This window comes from Melampsora larici-populina (assembly GCF_000204055.1).
Source record: "Melampsora larici-populina 98AG31 unplaced genomic scaffold MELLAscaffold_46, whole genome shotgun sequence".
Lineage (NCBI taxonomy): Eukaryota > Fungi > Basidiomycota > Pucciniomycetes > Pucciniales > Melampsoraceae > Melampsora > Melampsora laricis-populina.
The window spans coordinates 369,697-391,694 of record NW_006768810.1 but is presented as its reverse complement, the minus strand read 5'-3'; the positions used below and the strand labels follow the sequence as shown (position 1 = coordinate 391,694).

The 21,998-nt window shown below is 41.4% G+C and overlaps 6 protein-coding genes across 6 annotated transcripts; 2 read left to right on the top strand and 4 right to left on the bottom strand.

Moving 5' to 3' along the window:
• Positions 1–957: 957 nt before the first annotated feature.
• MELLADRAFT_110679 (uncharacterized protein) lies at positions 958–1,820 on the bottom strand (the record flags this gene model as incomplete). The annotated part of the gene is made up of 3 exons (XM_007414823.1): positions 958–1,230; positions 1,323–1,494; positions 1,642–1,820. The coding sequence occupies 3 exons, from the start codon at positions 1,818–1,820 to the stop codon at positions 958–960; spliced, it is 624 nt and encodes a 207-aa protein (XP_007414885.1).
• Positions 1,821–2,192: 372 nt separating this feature from the next.
• Positions 2,193–3,090, top strand: MELLADRAFT_91852 (uncharacterized protein; the record flags this gene model as incomplete). The annotated part of the gene is made up of 6 exons (XM_007414885.1): positions 2,193–2,286; positions 2,357–2,411; positions 2,536–2,615; positions 2,725–2,805; positions 2,895–2,957; positions 3,059–3,090. 6 exons carry the CDS (start codon positions 2,193–2,195, stop codon positions 3,088–3,090), a joined length of 405 nt encoding a protein of 134 aa, XP_007414947.1.
• A 1,165-nt stretch (positions 3,091–4,255) lies between these two features.
• Positions 4,256–6,162, bottom strand: MELLADRAFT_110678 (uncharacterized protein; the record flags this gene model as incomplete). Its single annotated transcript, XM_007414822.1, has 3 exons — positions 4,256–4,300; positions 4,566–4,704; positions 4,784–6,162. The coding sequence occupies 3 exons, from the start codon at positions 6,160–6,162 to the stop codon at positions 4,256–4,258; spliced, it is 1,563 nt and encodes a 520-aa protein (XP_007414884.1).
• An 806-nt stretch (positions 6,163–6,968) lies between these two features.
• Positions 6,969–9,329, top strand: MELLADRAFT_110677 (uncharacterized protein; the record flags this gene model as incomplete). Its single annotated transcript, XM_007414886.1, has 5 exons — positions 6,969–7,057; positions 7,394–7,670; positions 7,744–8,124; positions 8,591–9,246; positions 9,278–9,329. The coding sequence occupies 5 exons, from the start codon at positions 6,969–6,971 to the stop codon at positions 9,327–9,329; spliced, it is 1,455 nt and encodes a 484-aa protein (XP_007414948.1).
• A 789-nt stretch (positions 9,330–10,118) lies between these two features.
• On the bottom strand, positions 10,119–11,081 carry MELLADRAFT_66790 (uncharacterized protein; the record flags this gene model as incomplete). The annotated part of the gene is made up of 1 exon (XM_007414821.1): positions 10,119–11,081. The coding sequence occupies one exon, from the start codon at positions 11,079–11,081 to the stop codon at positions 10,119–10,121; it is 963 nt and encodes a 320-aa protein (XP_007414883.1).
• Positions 11,082–17,666: 6,585 nt separating this feature from the next.
• On the bottom strand, positions 17,667–20,799 carry MELLADRAFT_110675 (uncharacterized protein; the record flags this gene model as incomplete). The annotated part of the gene is made up of 5 exons (XM_007414820.1): positions 17,667–17,709; positions 18,290–18,911; positions 18,979–19,775; positions 20,043–20,686; positions 20,758–20,799. 5 exons carry the CDS (start codon positions 20,797–20,799, stop codon positions 17,667–17,669), a joined length of 2,148 nt encoding a protein of 715 aa, XP_007414882.1.
• Between the last annotated feature and the right edge of the window lie 1,199 nt (positions 20,800–21,998).

Below are 21,998 nucleotides of genomic sequence, written 5' to 3'. Positions count from 1 at the left end.
AAGAGCTGAAATCAGTCGGTATATTTTCAATTTTCGCAGCGGTAGTGATGACATTCACAATTGGTGGTAGTTAGGTTAACTACATGTAAGTCACCAACACCCGTGACAGCCTTGTGACAAACCAGGGATGAATACAGCTCAATTTGCTCAGCCCGTCGAATTTGGAGAAGACCATCACGTCTGACCAACATGCCTTGAATAGAAACCAACTTGACAAAGCTCTCTGCATCATCTGAATCAACAGAGATTGCGAGTAACTGTGAACATATTTGAAATGCAGTCTGGGTGAGCCGCTTAGAATGTAGGGTAGGCTTTCAAGAGAGGTCTGCTGAAGTGCTACAAAAAAAAATGGTTCGCAAGAACATTTCTAAGTATTCAGATTAGCTCACGTTGGGCTGGGCGCTAGCAGATAAAGTGTGCTCAGTGAAATGGTCTCTTCATAATGGAAGGGTACGTATATCACGCTTCAATCCACTCCTTTTAGACAGTTCAGGTTCATCTCAAGGCCATTGCGTCGTTCGATTGGTCATTCTTCTACGATGGCCCATAGAAGAATTACCTCTGTCAACTTTGCCTTTGACGGGTGCCTCGTAGAGAATGAATGTATGGTGAACCCAAGGTGTTTTGCTTGGAGGTATTGATGACTAGAAATGTACTATGGCACAAGGGTATTACAGGCTGATATATTTGACGGGAGCCAGGAGTGCAAAGATAAGTAATGAATGTATTTGGAGCCGAGAGTTGAGCGGGGTAGAAGCGTAGCGATCCTGAAGCGTCAAGAATCAAGGACCTTGGTTGATAGTTAGAAAGTTTATGCCACTTGGAAACTGTAAATAATGATTCTAAAAATAAAGTGAGTGAAAAGGACAAAAAGAATGAATGTATGCTAGTGTTTGATGATGTCTTCTAAAAAGAAGGTACAAAAAATGTAGCGAAATTGTAAGTGAAAAGGAGATGCTAAGTTTGATCTGATGTGATCCCGGCAAAGGGAAAGCTACTCTTGCACCGGAAGAAAAAACATAATCTTGATTTTTTGCGGCTGAAAAGATGATTTGCTGAAAGTTCTGAATGGCTTGCTGCTACAATAGCATCTTCAAAGGCTAATTGTATCTTCTCTTCCAAGGTCTTGACTTTATGCCATTCACGCCAATTATCCTCTGATCCTAACACCGCAGCCCTAATCCTTTGAGTTCCACTCCTCATATGCTCCCACTCTTCCCGTAGACAGTGCTAAATCGACGTGTCTTGGTCAACCCTGGCAGGAAATGTTGAGCTGATACATAGTACCCAGGCTGAGTGTCGATGCTTTAGCTAGTGCGCACGGCTAAAGCTGTGAAGCCACCGTTGAATTCGAATATGGTGAGGGATGGCGACTTCAAACACCGTAAAGCTTCATTTGCAACGCACACAGCGTCCGCGTGAGTTGGCCACCAAGTCTTTTTATGGAAGTCGGGCCATGGAGCCAATTCCGGAACAACGCGAGGTACATGGCCCCTTCAAATCCGCATACTACCACCATTATCCTGTCACACATGGTTGCATATCAAAGCTCGAACCGTTGAACGATCCTTGAGCTGCTTGATCACTCGTATTGATAAGACTCGATCAGGCTTTTTCCATTAAGAAGCGTGTTGTGCTCACTGAGTAGAAACTTCCCGCTGGCTTTGACAAAGATGGCTCATAATACAAAGCCCTTCTCGAGCGTACACTTTCGCGTGATGGGGGTTTCCAAGGTTTTGAGCCTGAATGACCGGACTCAAGAGCCTACTCTTTTCGATTTTAGCTGTCCTATGATGTTGTCTTGTAGACGGCATAGGCATGGAATCAGTAGTTGCGACATTGGTCAATTCTGAATCAGATCATATTTGAGAGTCAGACTTATGACCTTGGCATTGTTCGTTCACCATAACCTCGTATATTTTTTGAGATCAGAAAAAAAATCAAAAGCCACGCTATCGAAGTCTTTGAACCTATTTAAGGATCAACTTTTGCAAATATTCACCCAAGCTCATCATCAATCTCAATCACCTTACATAGTTTTTCCATTGATTCAAGAATCAAAAACCACGAATCGCATGATCTGTTCAAAGCTTCATTTTTATATATATATCATTTGTTTTTTAAAGATCTTTAACTTTTATACGATTTCAGAGTCATAGTTTAAGAATTTCAGTTATTCACTTGAGAAAAATATGTTCAAAGCATCTTGCGTTCTAGCTCTTTTCGCTGTCCTCGCCAGTATCTCTCAGGTCGAAGCGGGAAAAGGATACTACTTTGTCACCGGCCGTAGGTCTTCCATACTCTCATCTGCAACAAGGCTCATATGCTAACCACTCGGCTTACATCTGTTTTAGAGACATGCAATACAGCCTGGATCCCACCGAGACCGAACACGAAGGACAACGGCAATCGTAAGTCTCCCTCTGTGATTGTATCTCAAAGAACTTTATCCCAGAGCTGAAGTCCTTGTCAAATTTCCTTGCCTTTTCTCAACAGTTTGTATCAATACTATGGGTTGGTTTTCGTGTCCATCAGGCTTTGTTGCTCTAGATCCAAGTCGATCAGTACCCAGTTAAGTGCTTTCCATATAACACATAACTTTAAGCATATGGAGAGTGAGGGCTTTATTGCTTCATCATCATCATCTTCAAAATATTCATTTTCTTTCAATATTTATCAACAACTCATTGGTTTTTCATTCGGCTGTTCTTTTGTACAATACAGATGGTCAAGATTGTACCTATTATGGAACGACGGTCAAAAACCCAGCCTGTAATGGAGGCTTTCAACGTTTTGGAGACTTTTGTAAATCAAGTTTTCCATCAATTTAAATCTCATGACATTTGATCTATATGACTGCTTACTTATTTTCGCTTATGTTTATTTCTTGCCAGACGAATGCTACTTGAAGCTCGGGAACAAAGATTATTACAAATGTAACAGCGTGGAAGCAATGAGTGTGTTATGATTCCATTTCAAAAAAACACTTCTTTATACCTCTTTCTAAGACTTTGTGACTAACACCCTTGACTTGGTTTTCTCTCTTCGTTATTCAAAGCCGGTACGGGAGATGAATGTGCCAAGGTGTAACAAATGCATCAAAAGCCTGAAGACCCACTGGTCTATTCTTTTTGTCATTTTTTTCGGTTTTTCTTTTCTTACATCAGTTCTGGGTATCAAAATACAAACACCTTTGTTTCTCACTCGTCTCGACACCATCTTTCACCAAAACATTCTTCACAACCCTACATTTCAATGTATCTATGTATGCGTGTATCATTATTCCTTTCGAAAGACACTTGTTTATATACCTTTCTTTGCAATTCTGGTCCCTTGGATGTTACGTAATCCCAAACCTTTGATCAGAGATGCTACAAATCTTTAGAACAAACCTGGATGAACTCTTCATGTTGTATCAAACGTTGCAAACCAAATCCCACAAAAAGAGCCAGGTATGAAGTGACAATGACAGTAAACAACTCTTGCAAGTTTTCTGGAAAATCCTAAAATGCTATCCAATCACACATTTTTTCCTGTTCTTGGTAGTACTCAAATCTCATCAAACCAAGTTAATTCAAGTTCAAAAGACAAGTAACCCTTTTTTTCTTTGCATACAAGAATGGTAACATTCCAAAGTATTCTAACCAATTGTTTCAAAAGTGACAAGTTCCATAACAAGAGTCAAATCCAATCACATTCTTTTTCAAAAAAAACCCTCAAGTGTATCCACATACATAGACTCTTACCAAAAAAATATATATCATTTAAATCAGAAGTGCTATGAAGATGATCAACTGAAAATTGTTACAGAAGATCCAAAAGCTATCTTCGGCTCTCCTAAATTTCTTAAACCCATTTTATCATGATTTTCGAAAAATAAATCTCCTATACACAGTACCAATCAATGCGGTGTATCAAATTGAACACTTTTAAACTCCATTGCCTATTTATTGATAAGATTCAAATCCAATCAACAAATCTTTTTTAGGCGCAAGTCGTTTGATATAACAACTACCTAAACCTGATCATGTATCAAAGAATTTTCATTCACGAGTGACTTGCTTCCATATCTTCATTATAACAATTTCATGATCTATATACTTCTAATACTAATCCAAACCAAACCATAATCTACAATCTCACAAATGATCATTCTTTTCTAGTTCTGTTCCGAATTTGTATGTTAAATTCATTTGATCATGAAAAACTTTAATTAATAAAATGATTATAAATATACATTTCACAAAAAATACATTCATCTCGAAACCTCATTTGCGCATTCTTCACCTGAAGATATGTTCTGTTGAAAGTAATTAATCAAATTGATTAGAATTCTTAGTCTTGATAAGGTGTCTAGATCTGATACAGAGTAAAAAACTTACCTATCATCAAATTAATACATGGACCATGTGTGCTCAAGTAGCAAGATTGTCATACATAAAGAAGGTAATTAAAATAATCCCATTCAATAACACATCATGTCATTTCATTCCGAATTCTCCGATCCTGAAGCCCCAAAAAGTTAGGTTCCACTCAAAAACGAAATAATCTAGTTCAATACTTACAGCAACGATCCCTCGAACATGTCGAAGGACACTTTCTTCAATTTGAACTCTTACCAACTCACTCCCAAGTGCATCTTTCATTCTACGTAAATACAAACAATGTTCCGTAGCTTTCCTTTTTAATTCCAAAGCAGCTTCCCTGAAAAACGACCGACCGACCCAAAAAAAATCAAAATCAAAAATAAATGATCAGAATTAAGAAAAAGAAAGATACATACAATCCATCTGATCTTCTTAATAAAGCTTCCCATTCTTGTTCAAGTTTTTCAATCGTAGCAGAAGATCCATCACCTCTACGTAATTCTCTAATCTGTCTCAAAAGTCTAACTTGATCAATATCTGCTCGACGTGGTAAACCTGAAACAGTTCTTCTTTCGCTTCCAGTTCCAATTTTCCCATCACTAGCACTAGCTTTCAATAAATTATCATGAACTGTTGATAATCGACGTTCAGCTACCGATGAAGCGGGTGGGGGAGGTGGTGCTGGTGCTGGTAATGGTACTGTTGATTTTCGTTTCTTTGAACTTAACATACCAGTTCGATCTGGTTTTCCTTGTGAAGTAGAATTACGATTAGCACGTGATGTACGAGGTAAGGGTTGATAACTAGGAATCGGCGTTGAAGGTCCAGAAGCGCATGGAGAGTTAAAAGGGGTCTGAGTATATCTATCATCATTGGCCAACCGTGGTGCACGTGGTGGTAAAAATAAACCCGGTGGTTTAGGTTTGGGTTGGTTGGTGTTGTTCAGTACGGATGAAGATGATGGTAAAGATAAATCTGAGTTACGTTGTGCGAAAGATGAAGTTGAAGAAAGATCGGTTTCAGGTAGATTAGATCCTGATGCACTACTAATAGACAGTCTTAGTGCTGATGATGAAGCTTGCGCGCCAGAAGTAGTAGTTGAAGGTCGAACAAAAGGTCTATTTCTTCGTCCTTCAACCGTAGAATCATTGAGTGAGCCAGAAAGCTCTTCATTTTCTTCATCCTGATGATTACTATCCATCAACCCAAAGCTTGAATCAATGGAGCCTCTGTTCTTTTGATGTTGATCAGGAGAAGCAGGATCCTGTGGAGAAATCGAAGGACCCGTCACAAAATCTTCCAAAAACCTTGCTGCAGCTTCTTCAAACACTTCAGGATACTGTTCACGAACACCTGAAAGAGCTGAAGGATTAAGATTTCCGAAATCCAATTCATCTACAAGTGGAGAGATCGAACCGGTTTCTGAACCTGTTGGATGAGTAGGTAAAGCTGATGAAGAATGAAAGAGACTTGGAAGACGTTGATTGAAAGCATCGGTAAAAGACCTCATCATGGGTTGTTGAACACGTGCTTGACTGAAGGCACCTTGAAAGACAGGAGGATGACGTCTGATGGCGGTAGGAGGTAGAGAACTACTACTGATCGCAGGTGGTGAATCGGGTGGAAGGTTGAGAATCGAGGAAGTAGGATCTTCATCTTGCATGGTAGTGTTCTCTTGATTTAAAGTTTGATGATAAGTTGCACTAGTTTCATCATCGAGACCTGCTTCATCATCCGAACCCCATAGATCGCCTTCCTCGCATTCAGACGAGGCTATCTGAGAGCTTGGTATCATATTGAATTGAGTTGATTCTCGAGTTTCACAAAGTGAAGTTTGAAGGAGATTGATATGAAAAGATGGAGAAGTTACAAAGTTTATTGACACTCACCATCAAACTTAACAAAGTCCCTCGCGCCAAAGGAGCGAGGGACTTACGGCTAAAAACCGATTTCTCGCGTGAGAAGTCGCCTGTATCGCCTCAAAAAACGCTACTTCGAGCTGCTTGCTTTGTTTCTAAATAAACAGGCCTCGAGGTAAAATAAAAAGATGACGGCCAAGGTTCATTACATATGATCCATTTTCAAGCTCCTCAAAATCTTGTCTAGAAATCTTGCTACTGGGGGATCAATGATTGGTCTTCAGGACTGCTGGGACCCTGTATGGCGGAGCTGTAAATGCTGCGGGTTTTAGCCATTGGGTCAGAACGCGCCAAAAATACTTGGACCGCGATCAAGACTTTTAGAGTCAAACTGCAGTTTCAGTCGCGTACACCATCAGCATACCAGCGTATCGGACTTACTTGTATTCCTCACATTCCATCATGCCTAGTGATTCAATCAAAACTTTGCAATTTCTTTGAATCACTGCTGAAAATTTCGAGGCAATAGCAGAGTCAAACATCGTACGGGTCGCACTTATCTACCCCATAGCGTATCATGTGCCTTTGGGAAGAAATCATACGAGTCAATCATTGCTAAGAATGATGTTGATGTTTGATGTCAATACAAACATCTTTAAAACCGTACCGGATGACAATAAAAAGCTGATATGACCGATCTGGAAAGCTCTGAAAAGCGCTCATATTGCTGAACGCGTTCCAAATGCGAAATGTCAGGAAATCGGAGGGCCTTTGTGCTTCCAAATGTCGCAATTTTCTTACTGATTGCGGTATCACAATAAGTTTTGGATTGTGAGTGAATTAATAGCAACATATCTCAGAGTAGAAGTCAGAGTCCAACCCGATAGCACCTTATCAAACTAATTGTGTTTCAACTTGGGTCCGAAAGGTCGGTCACGCATTTGGAAAGCTTTCAAACGCCAAACCGGCTACGCGGACAAAAATTTTGTAAAGTAACTTTGGATGAACACATCGTCATCGAAGTTTTGATCTCAGGGACCTCAAGCCCACATCTAGCTCATATAAGCCTTTACATACTCCCAACGTGCTCTTTTGTCTTGAATAACTGCTTTAATACCCTTCACTAGAGCTTTAACATCTTCAGACGTTTCTATACTTCACTGACAGTATGAACTCCAATATCCCTTCGCTTCCTACCCCTGTCTCCGGCCTACCAGCTCGCATCCTTAGTGTGTGCAACTATATCCAGAAAGTTGGCCTGTCTCCTAAAAAGTTTATTCATGGCTTTATTACCTTGAACCAATCAGATCTAATTTACCGTCGTCGACTAATGAGAGCTGGTGTTGGTGAAAGGGAGACAGTAGAGATACTAGAAGGTTTTGGGGACATGCTTCGAGGTAGTCCAGAGGGGTCAGATATCTGGATGGATTTTATTTTAGAGCAGGTTAGATCCTTGCTTGACATCTATACAATCAGATTTCTATGACTGACATGAGTATATTATTTCCACTGTCCAGGCTTCTGCCATTGTTAATGCCCAAAACGCACCAGTGGGCGCCTACCCACAGGGCTTGTACGTTAGTTCGAACAGCATTAGCGAGGATTTCTTTACTCAACATGCCGAGGAACGTCGTGAAAATATAGTGAAGGGTTCGATGCCGTTCTTGCACAAGCTGATTTTGAGAAAACTGCAATCATCTTTGGAATTGACCGAAACTACGGATGAAGACTTTGATCACAATGTAGATCAAGATATCACGTCAACTGCACCAGCTTCTACTAATGGAAATCCTGATTCAATCTCCGACGTAGCGGACGAAGCTACGATCCTTTCCTTGGACAACCTTGTCTATGTATCAAAGCGGGGAGCAGGCTTGAAAGACCATAAGTTGAAGATGGTTAGCTACTTTTGTTGATATTCGATGATACCTTGTTGTTCATAAGCTCATGTATTTATGAATCATTTTGTAGCTTCCCTTTACCATGTGTTCCATGTTAGCCTTCGCTTGCAACCGAAGAAACAATGCTCTACAAGTGTTAAATGGGGTGACCTTTGTTGCAAGTGGGGTGACCTACCGTGTCAATGAGTTTCTCCACTCGATGGCTCTAACGGTCTCACATGAAACTTCTATTTGATTCATGGAGCGATTACGTGATTTACAAGCTGATCGACTCATCTACACTTTCAAAAAGTCCCATGTGATACGCCCATTCCTCTGCTTTGATAATATCGATATCCACCTCCGAATCCACAATCACCGAATGGAGACATCTACTCAGACTTTCCATGGCACATGGGGGTTCTTTCATGTGCCACCTCCTCATCTTCTAGAAGGCGTGCTTCCTGAGGAAGTCGACTTGAAGGCTTTCAAGAAGGCCATGGCTGCTGCTGCTGATTGGCCTGTTGAAATGTCAATGTTCATTCCGACTCCTGATCAAATCACTCATTGGAAAGGTGTCATTTTAGCTCAGCTGGCGGATGTTTTGAAGACCTATGTTGAACATCTACCTGGTGATAACGCTGTAAAGCTACCAGTTCTAAAAACTCAACCTGCATCTATTGATCCAATTCAAATATATCAACCCAATATTTTCTTCTTACGCTTAATGGACGCCCCGGATTCCTCTGCAGAAGGTGTTTCTCAAGCTTTGGAGGAGGTTATGTCTCAAATAGGTGTAGATGTTGATGAATTTGCCAAAGGACTCCTGTTTGCTGAGGGCGATGTAGGATCGAATGAGCTCGTGGAAAGCTTGCGTCGCAAGCACTTTCCTTCAAGTAATATGGAGGACTTGCTTCGCTGGATTGTCACTGTTTTCGGCCCGGCTCATGCCACTTGGAACATGTGCAAGGCATTGTGCTCAAAGCACTGGGGTGACTCTAAGGATGGCCAGGACACTGGTGCCTGGCAAACAGTGGAGGCGTTGGGTGGGACTGCGAAACATCCCTCGCAACAGGATTTTAATACTCTGATGATGATGACTAAAAAATCTCATGATGCTTCACTGTTTTTTGTATTGACGTAAGTACTATGTTCTTTCATTCATTAATAGTCACGAATTGTATTCATGGTTGATTAAGACCAGAACTATGGCTTCTACGTAGGGAGGTTTTGGAACAGATTGGACCTCTGGATCTGTCGCTGGAGGACGACTGCGCAGAACTTTTCAAGCGAGTCTGGGAGCGATTTTTCACACCTGCGGCTTTTGATTCAGCTCGCAAAAACAACAACACCACACATATCAACCTACTCTATCGTCTACGCGACTTTGCCACCATCATTGAGGCGCACAACGCGGCTCGAGCAGGTGACATAGGTAGGTTGATGCTGATGTGGAAGTGGTGGTCGATTATGGCTCAAGGCATCACAGGAATGTCTCACTATTCACGCCACCTACCTCGCATGGTACTGTTGCTGGAGCACGATCTACCCAAAAAGATGGCACACGTAGTTAAACACATGTTGTTGATACCCTCAAACGGCCGTTCAACAATACTGTATGTATTTTATCTCAGTTTAGCTCACTCCCAGCTTAATTTGGCTCATCATCGTCGTATTAAGGGAAATGGAACCGATATACATCGCCTGATGGATTGATTTTCTTCAAACATACCATTGGTGGGTCAATTTTTAAATTAACATTTGAAATTAAATGAATCTTATTGCTCATTATAACCTGCATTGGCACCATCAGCTTCGGCTACTCATTCAACAGTTGAAGATGAGGTCCGGTCACAACGTAAAATTCCAAAACAATGCCAATTCAGTATCCACAGAATCGATGAAGAATTTCTTGCGTTACGCTCGAAGCAAGATTAGTAAGATGTCATCCACTGATGTGGGTAAGCCGGTGTCAAACACTTTTGCTGATGGTGTTCAGGCCATGATTCGCACTATTCGGACCGAAAAAGCCTTGGGTCAAGGCTCTCGATTCCGATGGGGTGGGCAAATTTCGGGTCAGGCAGGGGAGGAAGATGAGGACCCAGTGGTGGATGAAGGAGATCAATCTGATATAAATTAATTTTATCAGTGTACATGCAACATAAAATCGAAATGATCAAATTTACCTCTGACTCGCTTTTACGTCTCTTTCCATCTTTTTCGGATACCTCCCCACTTTGTTCCCCAGGGGGGACACGTTTATTGAGACTCTTCGAATTTGCCTTTTTCCGTGCTTGATCCTGTGCCTTCATTTGTTGTTTCTGAGCCTTGATTATGGCCTTTTCCTGTTTGATCGCATCATCTCGATGTTTTTTTTCAATTTTAGCTTTTTCTTGTCGGTCTTTCTCGAGCTTGGCTCCCTCAATTGACGTAGGAACAAAAGGCTTCGGTTTAGATTGGCGAGCTGCAGTGATATCTTTCCGGTACCAAAGCTCGTGAGATTTGTCCAAGCCGGATTTCCATTGTTTGATGCAGTCCGAGAAGCGTTGGTACTGCTGTTCAAGCACTTCTGAGCCTAGAATTTGATCAAAGAATGTTGGTTCTTCCATGTCTCCAACATTTTTGGTCAATTCCAAAGCCAGATCTTCGGAAAAGAGGTGTTCGGGTGTGATATCACCCGATTCAGCAAAGTTTTGATGAAACAGTTCTGAGAAAGACTTTTGAAGTTCATGTACAAGGTTTGATCCGGCAGGGTTGTCCCGAATGAGATCATTCTTTTCCACACGCTTTGGAACCCAAGAGGAATTCTCTTGATGACCATTCGGAACGGCTGGGCACCCCGCTAATAGTTTTCTGAGCTCGATGATATCCATCTTGAGAGCTTCATCCAAATCTTCAGAGGTGAGGTGAGGTTGAAGCAGCCAGATAGCGTCTGCCTCCTCAGGAAGGCAGTTCGAGCAGTCGCAAGGTGGCATTCCTTCTGCCTTTTGGCGAGCATGCTCGCCTGCCACCTCAGGTTGTTCTTTTGTCAGAGGGATCCAACCGTGCCTAGTGCGTAATTCAATAATCAGCATGTGTTTGACACAGGAGTATTCCACTAGTGATAAAACTCACTCAAGATCAACTGCCAGTGCCACTCGAAGACAAACTGGTGTAATAGCAAACACATCCATGCGATCATCATCAGACATTGCTCGGGTGTTTTTGAAGTCTGCAACAGTGTTCTTTGAGCGACTCCTCTGAGACTCAACCAGCATGATACCCAGTCCTCGCCGACCATCACGACCGGCCCTCCCGACCATCTGAATCACATTTGCTGGATCCTGTCGACCAACAACAACCACACGCCGCACACGATGCCAATTCTGGCCTAATCCTAACGCCAGTGTGCAGCAGATCACGGCCAGTTTGTCTTCAACAAACGATTTAACAGTTTCCAACTTATCCGAACGACCTGTCGACGCGTGGTACCGTCGCGCAAATTCATTCAAACCATCGGAGGCAAGGTCCTGGCGGCCGCGCGCTTGGCAAATGATTTTGACGTAATCCAGTGTAGCATTCTGCGTGCCTGCGTATATCAGAGAAGGAGGAATTGATGCGGTTGGAACCTGTGATTCATCCGAAAAAAGGCCTCGAAGTGAAGCATTGAGAGGCTGCTTAAAAGTTCGCCGAATCAAACGAATCTCCGGTCGAACGAGCTCGCCATGATAAAACTGAACATCCTCTCTTTTGATTTGAAGATTTTCTAGAATTGCCTCGATTGCTTGTGGTCGGCAGGTTGCTGACATCAAGAGCAGAGGAACATCATCTGTGGCCAAGAAACGCCGGGCCAATTTTCCATAGTGAGGTCGGAAAGATCCTTTGTCCTGGATCTTAAGATGGCTGATACATGTCTTTGCCTTTCCGGACTCGACAAGTCCCCATGTGCAGATCATATGGGCCTCATCGACAACTTTGAGGATCAAGCGAGACTGGAATATGGGATTTTGCCATAGCTTCTTAAATAGACGGTTGGTGAGAGCAATTTCTGGACTCTGAAATGTTTTTCGAGTAAGTTACTTGTGTTTTTCTGAGACCAAATAACTAAACTTACAAGATAAACATATTGGTATTTTCCTAGTAATATATCGTTGGTAACATCTTTTGTGATTGTTTTAGACGTCAAGTTAATTGCTGACTCGTGTACTTTTTGCTTCTCCAGCACCTACATCCCCATTTATATTCATTTCAGCTTCAATCAGACTGTGAAAAGAACATTTGAATATGACCTGGTCATCGCCAAGGGCATCCAACGGGCAAATGATGAGTACCACTCCGTCTGTATGCAAATTTTGAAACAGCTCGGGTATGCGACTCTTCCCATATCCTGTACCCGCCAGAAGAAATGTTGTCTTCTTATTCAAGAGACTGACAGTTGTGTCTATCTGTAGTTCACGCGCTGGAAAGTTAAATCGCTCTAGGAACACCCTGCGAGCCTCTTGTGCTTGTTTGACTTGGCTTGCCTTGGCGAGGTTGCCAATAGGAAGCGGCTTGACCGGGATCCGCGTGACAGTCTGAGTTATCTTTGATTGTTGAGCTCGAAGGGAATTTGCCTGGCTGCGAGTCAGACGTGACATTTGATTCAGTGCAAGAAGATGATTAAAGCAAAAATCAAGGAAGTGTGCGTAGTTTTTGGTTAAAATTCACACCGCGTAAAAATATGGGACGCGTCAAACTACAGTTTCAACTTGTGGTTGAACGATCTTGATTGGAAGTTGGCATTTTTTGCCGCCGCAGCGGTTTAAGCTGGCTTTAGGACATCAGCTGTAGTGAAGCTCCTGCATCTTGACATCTAGACAAGATTTTGAGGAGCTTGAAAATGGATCATATGTAATGAACCTTGGCTGTCATCTTTTTATTTTACCTCGAGGCCTGTGTATTTAGAAACAAAGCAAGCAGCTCGAAGTAGCGTTTTTTGAGGCAATACAGGCGACTTCTCACGCGAGAAATCGGTTTTTAGCCGTAAGTCCCTCGCTCAAGCCTCGGGCCTTTGGCGCGAGGGACTTTGTTAAGTTTGACTCACCATACAAGTCGGATCTCACTTCATCGACTGCTCCGACCTGATCCGCCACATCTTTCCACTCGGTCCTTTTACTCAATCAAATCAAAGTAAGACCAAGAATGATAGGTTCATTAGGTATGGAATACGTGTAGACTCATACCGACATATAAACATGACATGGATTCCACATGTAATTTTTTCATGTCATGTTTGGTCAAAATTCATCTCCGAGCCAAAAACCGTCCGACATGACTCATACCGACACACATTGACATGGATTTTTGATTCAAAAAAACCGTGTCGTAACATGAGTCATCTCATACAACATACCATCCGGGAAGTGCCATACTGACACAACATGACACCAAATGTAAATGTCTCTATAATCAATCCAATTTTTTGAGTACATATTTCCTTTTCATCTTTCATAACACAACAGAATCAAACAAAGCAACAAAATGAATTCACAACCACAAATTGAATTATATTCAATTTAGTAAAGTAGAATTGATGACCAAAGATCAATAAGAAATGATAAAAGCTGTTAAAGAAAGATCAATTCTATAGCCTATCATGTTTCTTGCAGTTCTCTTGATCAATCACTTGTGAGAGCTGATAACTCACAGAATTGCTCATTTTGATACAACAAAAGTAGTCAAATCCATTTCACCTTTTGACTTGTTGAAAAACTTGCTTCCTCTGGCTATGTAAACAATCATCAACTTTAAAATCTCAATGTTTTTATTCAATTCCTTTGAAATTTTCTGAGTAAAACAAAGAAAACAAATCAAATCAAACTGAATACATAGACCAAGAAGTAGAAAAACAGCTACAAGGCCATCTTCAATTGAAGGAAATTTGCTTGAATTGCAATATAATACATGCTAAGATAAAATTGAATGTATATCATCATCATTTGAATTATATACCAAATCAAATCTTTTGTTGATTTTTGTACAAGTAATGAAAGAAAAATTACTAAAAAAGGAAAACGAGCCAAGCAAATCTGAACAATTGAACTTTTTGTTCATTAGAAGCAGGATTCAATTTTTCAATTTGATTGTTTTCAACTTTTAAACAATTGATTTTTCATGAGTGATAGTAGTTGTCAAAGGCTTCCTCATTTTTGATGTTCCATTCACAGGTTGAATTGCATTAGCTACAAAAGCGGATTGATTTCTTTTTTTTTTGATTTTTTTGGTAATAGTTCAAGACAGCAACCCACTTTCAGTGTCCATCCCACACTTGGATAATGATGACTAGGCTTGCATAAGGTCTGTGTCGAACCCTACCCACAAGATTCTGGTGCGTGAAGCCAACCCAGTCTTGGGGAGGACAAGTACAGTTAAACCTCAGCAGTGACCATACATCATCATGATCCAAAACCAATTTGATAGAGGAATGGCATTGGTGAGATCAAGTAGTTCCGCATTCACATAGTGAAGAATGAACATGCAAGATCCAATTCCATCCTCTATCAAATTGGCCTGTGAGACTTCCCATCATGGAAGAAAGAATTAAGTTTTATCTCACATCATTCTCATGATTTAGATAGATAAATCTAAAGATAACAAAGTTGGATTACTTTGAAGAAATTGAAATGAAGTGTTTTGAATTTAATCAATGAGATTGCTTGATTTAATTAGGAACTAAAGATTCAATCTAATTTGGTTTGATTGGATGATGAGCTGTTGAGATGATTGATTACAGGTGAATCAGATGGAGACGATTGATTTTCATTGAATCAGATGGATGGAGTCTGGAGATGATTGATCTTGATTGAATCGGATGAAAACGATTGATTTCGATCGAATCGGATGAAATCGATTGATTTTGATTGAATTGGATGAAAACGATTGATTTTGATCGAATCAGATGAAAACTATTGATTTGGATTGAATCAAATGGAAACAATCGATTTATCAATTGAAAATGAAATTGTTTTCATGTCTAATCACTAAAAAAGGTTAAAGCATTGTTTGTTGAGAAATCACAAATGGATTGAAAGGGGGTGGGACCGAGAAGAGGAATCTAAACCTGAGCAAGAGAACAGAAAAGCAAGGGACTTTTGATGGAAAATTGATGAGTTCCAAGTTGAATATTGTGAGTAATTCAAAGATAGAAGGAGTTGAAATACTTACCCAAAGAAACCAAAGTGAGAGAAGGAATGGTTGATGATTTAAAAGGTACTTTACTCCAGAGAAGGCATATATTGCAACCTATGTACCGGTGGTGAATCGGGTAAAGCTATTAGATGTGATACAGTGTGATGTTGTTTGTCGGTATGACACTTGTCGCCATCAGACCATCCGCATGACTCATGTTACCACACGGGATTTGGAAACAAAATCCATGTCGATGTGTGTCGGTATGAGTCATGTCGTACGGTTTTTGGCTTGCGATGAATTTTGACTCAACATGACATGGAAAAATTACATGTTTAACCCATGTCATGTTTATATGTCGGTATGAGTCTATACGTACACCGTAATTAGGGGAGTTCAAGTCAAAAATCCCGAGCGATTTTTTTTAAACTCACGGTCCACATTTTAAGTCTTCATGATGCTTATAAAGTGTGCGAGCGGTCCGAAAACGGGTTTATATATAAGTTTTGAGTGACTTATAATAAAAAAATACCACCCTTGAGACAAGGTACCAACGCTTAAGAAGGAGTTAAAAAAAGATGAGGCCGGTGAATTTCATCCAAAGAACCAGAAAATGTGAAAAGAACTGAACAAAAAAAAATGACCGTTGAATTTTGCAAAGGAAATTATCAAAAAAGGCTAAGATGAAGAGTTTTGAGACAGTTTGAAAAGAAAAGAGAAACAAATTGAGAAAAAGGAACGGAGAAAACCAAGGAAGGGTTCATCAAATTGACCCATATCCTTGAACAACTTTTTGTCATCATCTTCAATTTCTGTGATGCCACAAATCTCCGAACGTGCTCAAACCGTCCGTGATCTCACCCTGGCCTGTGTGTGGGAACACCTAGAGTCAATGAATGACTTCGCGATATACGACGGCGAGGAGCCTGACTTCCCTACCGATGGCCAGCTCTTGTATCCTGACGATCCCGAAGAAGCCGAGCTATATGATCAGGTTTACAATCACGAAAATGAACTAGCTGAGCTACTTGCTTGGGTCAGCGAGACTCAATATCTTGTTCCACGGTACAAAGCGCCTCACGCCTCTCCATTCAACCTACACGACATGCTTCGGGATCGTCGCACAGATTTCCAACAAGCCATGCGTACCACTCCTGAAGGTTTTGAAGCCTTGAAGAACCTTATTCAGGACCATCCCAGCTTTCTGTCGAACAGCAATAACCCTCAACCCCCAATTGAGAAGAAATTAGCTATCACTCTGGAACGGCTAGGTAGTAATGGAAATGGAGCATCAGTAGGCCGGTTCTCACGTAACTACAAGGTTAGCCGTGGTCAGGTCATCAAGTGCAGTTGGCGAGTGATTGCGGCAATCCTCGAAAGAGGTGATCATTACTTAACATGGCCATCAGCGGATCGACGGAAGGCTATTTCAGCTGTTTTGAAGCACGATGGATTCCCTAAGTGTGTTGGATTTGTAGACGGGACCACAATCCCTTTGTATCAAAGGCCTGGTGTTGATGGAGAGGTCTTCTTTGACCGAAAACACGCCTACTCAATCAATGCGCAAATCATTTGTGATTGTGATCGGCGTATCACTTATCTCTACGCAGGCTGGCCCGGTTCTTGCTGCAATAGGACAGTCTACGGAAAGACTGATCTGGCAGCACATCCCGAAAATTATTTCTCGCCAGGTGAGTACAATTTTAATTCGAATCTGTTTTTAAAACTTGGGCTGATGGATTCTTCTGTAATTAGGTGAATACATCGTGGCTGATTCAGCCTACGTTGCATCAGAAACCGTGGTACCTTCTTACAAAGGACCAGCTGCCGAAGTTGACCGAAATCGAGAATTTAACTGGTGTGTGGCCAAGGCGCGTGTTCGTAATGAGCACTGTATTGGCATTTTGAAAGGGAGATGGGCCTCGCTACAAGGCCTTCGACTTAGATTAGATAAGAAAGAAGATATGATACATATACTCGATTGGATCAAGTGTTGTGTCATCCTTCATAAAATGCTTGCTAATCTTGGCAACACATGGGATGATCTTATTGAGCCAATCATCGAAGACAACCCTGATGGAGTTTTGGATGGTTTTCACATCCCTTTTGCTCGCGGTGCGGAAGCTACTGAAAGAGGCCGTTCAAAAAGGGAGCAAGTGCGGGATCATGCGGTTGCCTACAATTGGGAAAGTGGGGTCCTACCAATAGTTGATCCTTGCCTTGCGTGATCAAGTTTAACTGTTGTTTTATCTTCGAAGTTTTTCTTTGGTAGGTTTTTTAGATGAGCATTTCTATCTTAGAAGTTTTTATTTTTTAGATGAGCATTTTTATCTTCGAAGTTTTTATTTGGTGGTCTTTTTAGATGAGCATGTTTTCTCTCTCTTGTTGTATTGTATAATTGTATAGAGGCAATTTCATTTCAATTTTATATCAGGCAAGTTTTGTAATATTGCAACGCTACAAGGGAAAAGAGAAAGGAGGCATAGGCATAGGCATAGGCATAATAGGCATAAGCATAGAGAACTACGACAACAGTTAGTGTATCTCACAAATACAACTTCAAAGAACTTGAGCGAAGGAAATCAAGAATCAAAAGGAAAAACAACGGGGAATTGATTTAGTCAAAAAAATCAAACAGTAAAAAAAAACATATCAAATGTAGACAAGTTGAAAGACCTTGAACTCAGTTCAGATCAGTTCAGATCAGATCAGATCAGATCAATAAGAAACAAAAAGATTGAATAAAATTGAAATGAGAAGCGTTTGAGTCTAAAGGATCAATTTGAGTTGCATCATGAGAGGCTGAGTCCAACGAGAATAAGGTGATTTGATTTCATTTGAATCTTTGGTTTGATTCAATTTGATTTGTTGGTTTAAGTCTAACGAGTTGGAAGGATCGAACATAACAAGGCCAATTGGTTATTGATTTGTTGGTTATGGTAAGGCATCATTTAGATGTCCTGTAAAGTAGTCGATCAATTGATCAGTTGGTTGAAAACATAGAGAGGATAAGAATATGGGAAAAGGATAGACTTACGAAGGTACTGGAGGACCAGAAGGCGATGGAGAACGAGAACCAGCGGAAGGAGGAAAAACTGCAGCAAGGTATTCAGAAAGCTCTTGAGGAGTTTTGCCAGCCAAGATAAGGTTGCGAGCAAACCTGCTACGTTCAGCTGTTAGGGCTTGCTTGCCCTGCTTGTGCAACTTAACTTTTTCCCATTCCAATGCAGCTACTGCCTCTTGGCTTTTCTTTTCTTCTGCAGCTGCAGCTTCTTTTTGTTTTGTTTCCTCTAAGTTACGGCGATATAAGTTGTTAGCCTGGACCTCCTTATTTCGATCCGCACTGCTAGTGATCAGTGCGAGAGCAATTGGATTCTTGATATCCTTTGCTCGCACTGCCAAAGAGTCAATAGGAGGAAGAGGTTGCATCGGACGAGAGGCAATGGTTGTGATTGGGCCAGTGGACTTGCGGGACGTTTGCTTCACCCTCTTCTTGGAAGGGCCAAGAATTTCTGAATCATCATCGCTTGTCGAAGAATCTAAAGCACGTTCTCGAGCTGTGAGAGAATCCGATTTCCGCATACAATGTTTCTTCTTGGATGACTTCTGAGTGGTTGAAGCTGGTTGTTTTTCAATAACCTCTTCAGTCTCACTCTCGCCTGCGAAGTAGGAAGGTTAAGATCAGTAAACCAGTAGTACTACTAGCTGTGAGCTTGGATTACTTACAATGATTCTTTTTGGATTTCTTTCCCTTTGGTATCTTTCCATTTCTAGAAGCGTCTTCAGCTTTGCTGTCGATTTCGATTTCGATTGGATCAATGTTGGCGACTGTCTTTGATTTCTTTGCCTTCGGTGTCACTGTGCCTTCAGATTCACTGTTGAATTCTAGCGCTGGGATTGGATCAATATTGGCTGGGATGAGAGAAGTAGCCGTGATATCGTTGTTGTTGTTGTTGTTGTTAAAGGTGGTGGGAGAGAAATTTCCAGGGATACCAATCATGTAAGCATCAATGTGATAGTCAGCCCGAGGCTCGATTGGCGGTGGCAGGGGTGGAAAGTTATAATCTGCAGGAAAGGTGTCAATCATGCTTGTAATTGTAGCATTTGAAATCGTTGAAGTTGGATCATAAGCTGTAGTTTGTAAATTGGGAAAGTACGTAGTTACTGGTGCTTGTCCATTTGGATAGAGAGCTGTCGTAGTTACTGGTGCTTGTCCATTTGGATAGAGAGCTGTGTCTGGTCCATTTCTGGTCGGATAATAATATAGATCATCTTGAAGTTGTTGTTCAAGGGTTAGTGGTTGATTATAAGCTGTGAGATGAGCACTAGCAGGGGTAGAGAGAGGTAGTTGATCGAATTGTTGAGTAGAAGCTGTGAGATGAGAACTAGCAGGGGTAGAGAGAGGTAGTTGATTGAATTGATCGAATTGACTGAATTGTTGAGTTGAAGTGGTGAGATGAGAACTAGCTGGGGTAGAGAGAGGTACTTGATTGACTTGTTGAGTCAAAGCTGTGCGATGAGAACTAGATGGGGTAGAGATTTCCCCAGGGCTTCTAGTGAAGGAAGGTATGCTTTGTTCTTCCAACCGACCGTCCTCGGAATCGGATACATGAGTAGTTTCGTATTCGGAAGGGGAAGGGGAAGGGGAAGGGGAAGGGGATCCTTCGTCGTTACCTTTTGCGTGTTGAGAAGGTAGTCCGCTGTCCACAATCGCAAAGGCCTCGACATCGCCCTTGTCTTTGAACAGAGCATCCATCTCGTTAAAGGAAGGGCACTTGCTCTCTATATACGCCTGCAGACTACCATGCTTTGCAAGATCTTGTTCAGATACCCCAGCCCCGGTTCCTTTAATGATTGCCTTGACCTCCTGGTATCTGGCCTTGTATCGAGTTAGGTGTTGTTTTAAAGTTTTTCCGGTGAGACTCATTGGTAAACCATTCGGTGTGGATCTTGATCGACTGAAGATGTGATTACGTTTGTTGTAGGCTTCATTGATTTCGAGGGCTAATGGCTTGAGAACAGACATCGATCCCATAGGTAACCCCGTAACATTGGTTCGACGGCCACCACCAAAGATTGCTTCACGGTACTTTGGTTGAGATAAGGCGGAAACCACGTGTTGCCAGTTGGCTAGTTGAAAAGCAGGACCAGAGTTAGAGCTAGAATTTGGAGTTTCAATCTCGTCAGCTTTTGATGGGATTACTAGAGATTTTGAATTCGATTTCGATTTCGATTTCAATCCCGAAGAGCTTTCTTTTGAAGCCGCCGGAGTTGGATGATGACCACTGGTGTCCTTGGTTGCAGCACGTTCTCTTTCTTCTGCAGCCAGAAGAGATTGTTTGAGCTCGGCTCGAGTTTGCTTGCTTTTTACAGCTTGCCCACATAGAGTCAAGTGTGCTGCAATTTGGGCTTTCGTGCGACGGGGCTTTTGTGGCTAGATGTATCCAGAAAAAGATACCATCATCAGTATGAAGTCTTACAATCCAGAAAGGTCAAATGACGTACCACACCAGTTTTGGTAAGTACGGGAGTTTTCTTTGGAGGCATCCTGTTGAGAAGGTCCAATAACGAGACTTGATTTGATCGAAGAAGATCGTGAGAAGGTCCAATAACAAGACTTGATTTGATCGAAGAAGATTGTGAGAAGGTCCAATAACGAGACTTGATTTGATCGAAGAAGATCGTGAGAAGGTCCAATAACGAGACTTGAAAGAACTGATAGTGGCGAGGCAAGACTTGAAAAGAACTAATAACAAGACTGGATTGAAAAGGATCTTCAAAGAACTGTAGCGAGGCAAGACTTGATTGAAAAGGATCTTGAAAGACTTGATAAGAACTAATAACGAGACTGGATAAGAACTAATAACGAGACTGGATTGAAAAGGATCTTGAAAGAACTGTAGCGAGGCGAGAATTGATTGAGAAGGATCTTGAAAGAACTGATAAGAACTAATAACGAGACTGGATTGAAAAGGATCTTGAAAGAACTGTAGCGAGGCGAGAATTGATTGAAAAGAACTAATAACGAGACTTGATAAGAACTAATGGCAGCGAGGCAAGGCGAGGCAAGATTGAAAAGGATCTTGAAAGAACAGGAGAAGAAGACCAATAACGAGGCGAAGTGGATTTATGATTGGGAGGTGAGTAATGAGACGAGTGTGAACAGCCTTGAGATGAGATGAATCGATGAAAGGGCCAGTTGATTTATAGCCAACGTGAGATGAACTTGATCCAAAAGGCTTGAGATGAATGAACCGAGAAGGTAAAGATGTAGGTGAAATCAAACGGCCGGAAAGATGAAATCGTAATTTGTTTGTTGATTGTTTGTTGATTGTAAACTTGACATGATTCATATCAACCCCGATGTTGATATGGATAGGCTTTCTACGTGGTGATAGTGTGGTGATGAGTCGAGGATATGGGTGAGCCGTGATAGTGGAGAGTGTGGTGATGAGTCGAGGATATGGTGATGAGTTGCTGAAAGGGATTGCATGCCGGTTGTTGTTTGGATTCCGCAGCCGGGACCCGGACAAGGGATATGTTACCGATATGTTACCTTATGTTACATCTACATATATGTAAGAGATATGTAGGTAGGTTTCCTGGCTCCGAACCCTCGGCCCAAAGTGACTTATCTCTGCTGCTATGGGTTCAACAAGAGAGAAAAACTTTAAAAAGTGTGTTGAAGATAAACAAACTACATTTTTTTTTGAAACAAGACCGTTGAAACAGCATAAACTTTGTTC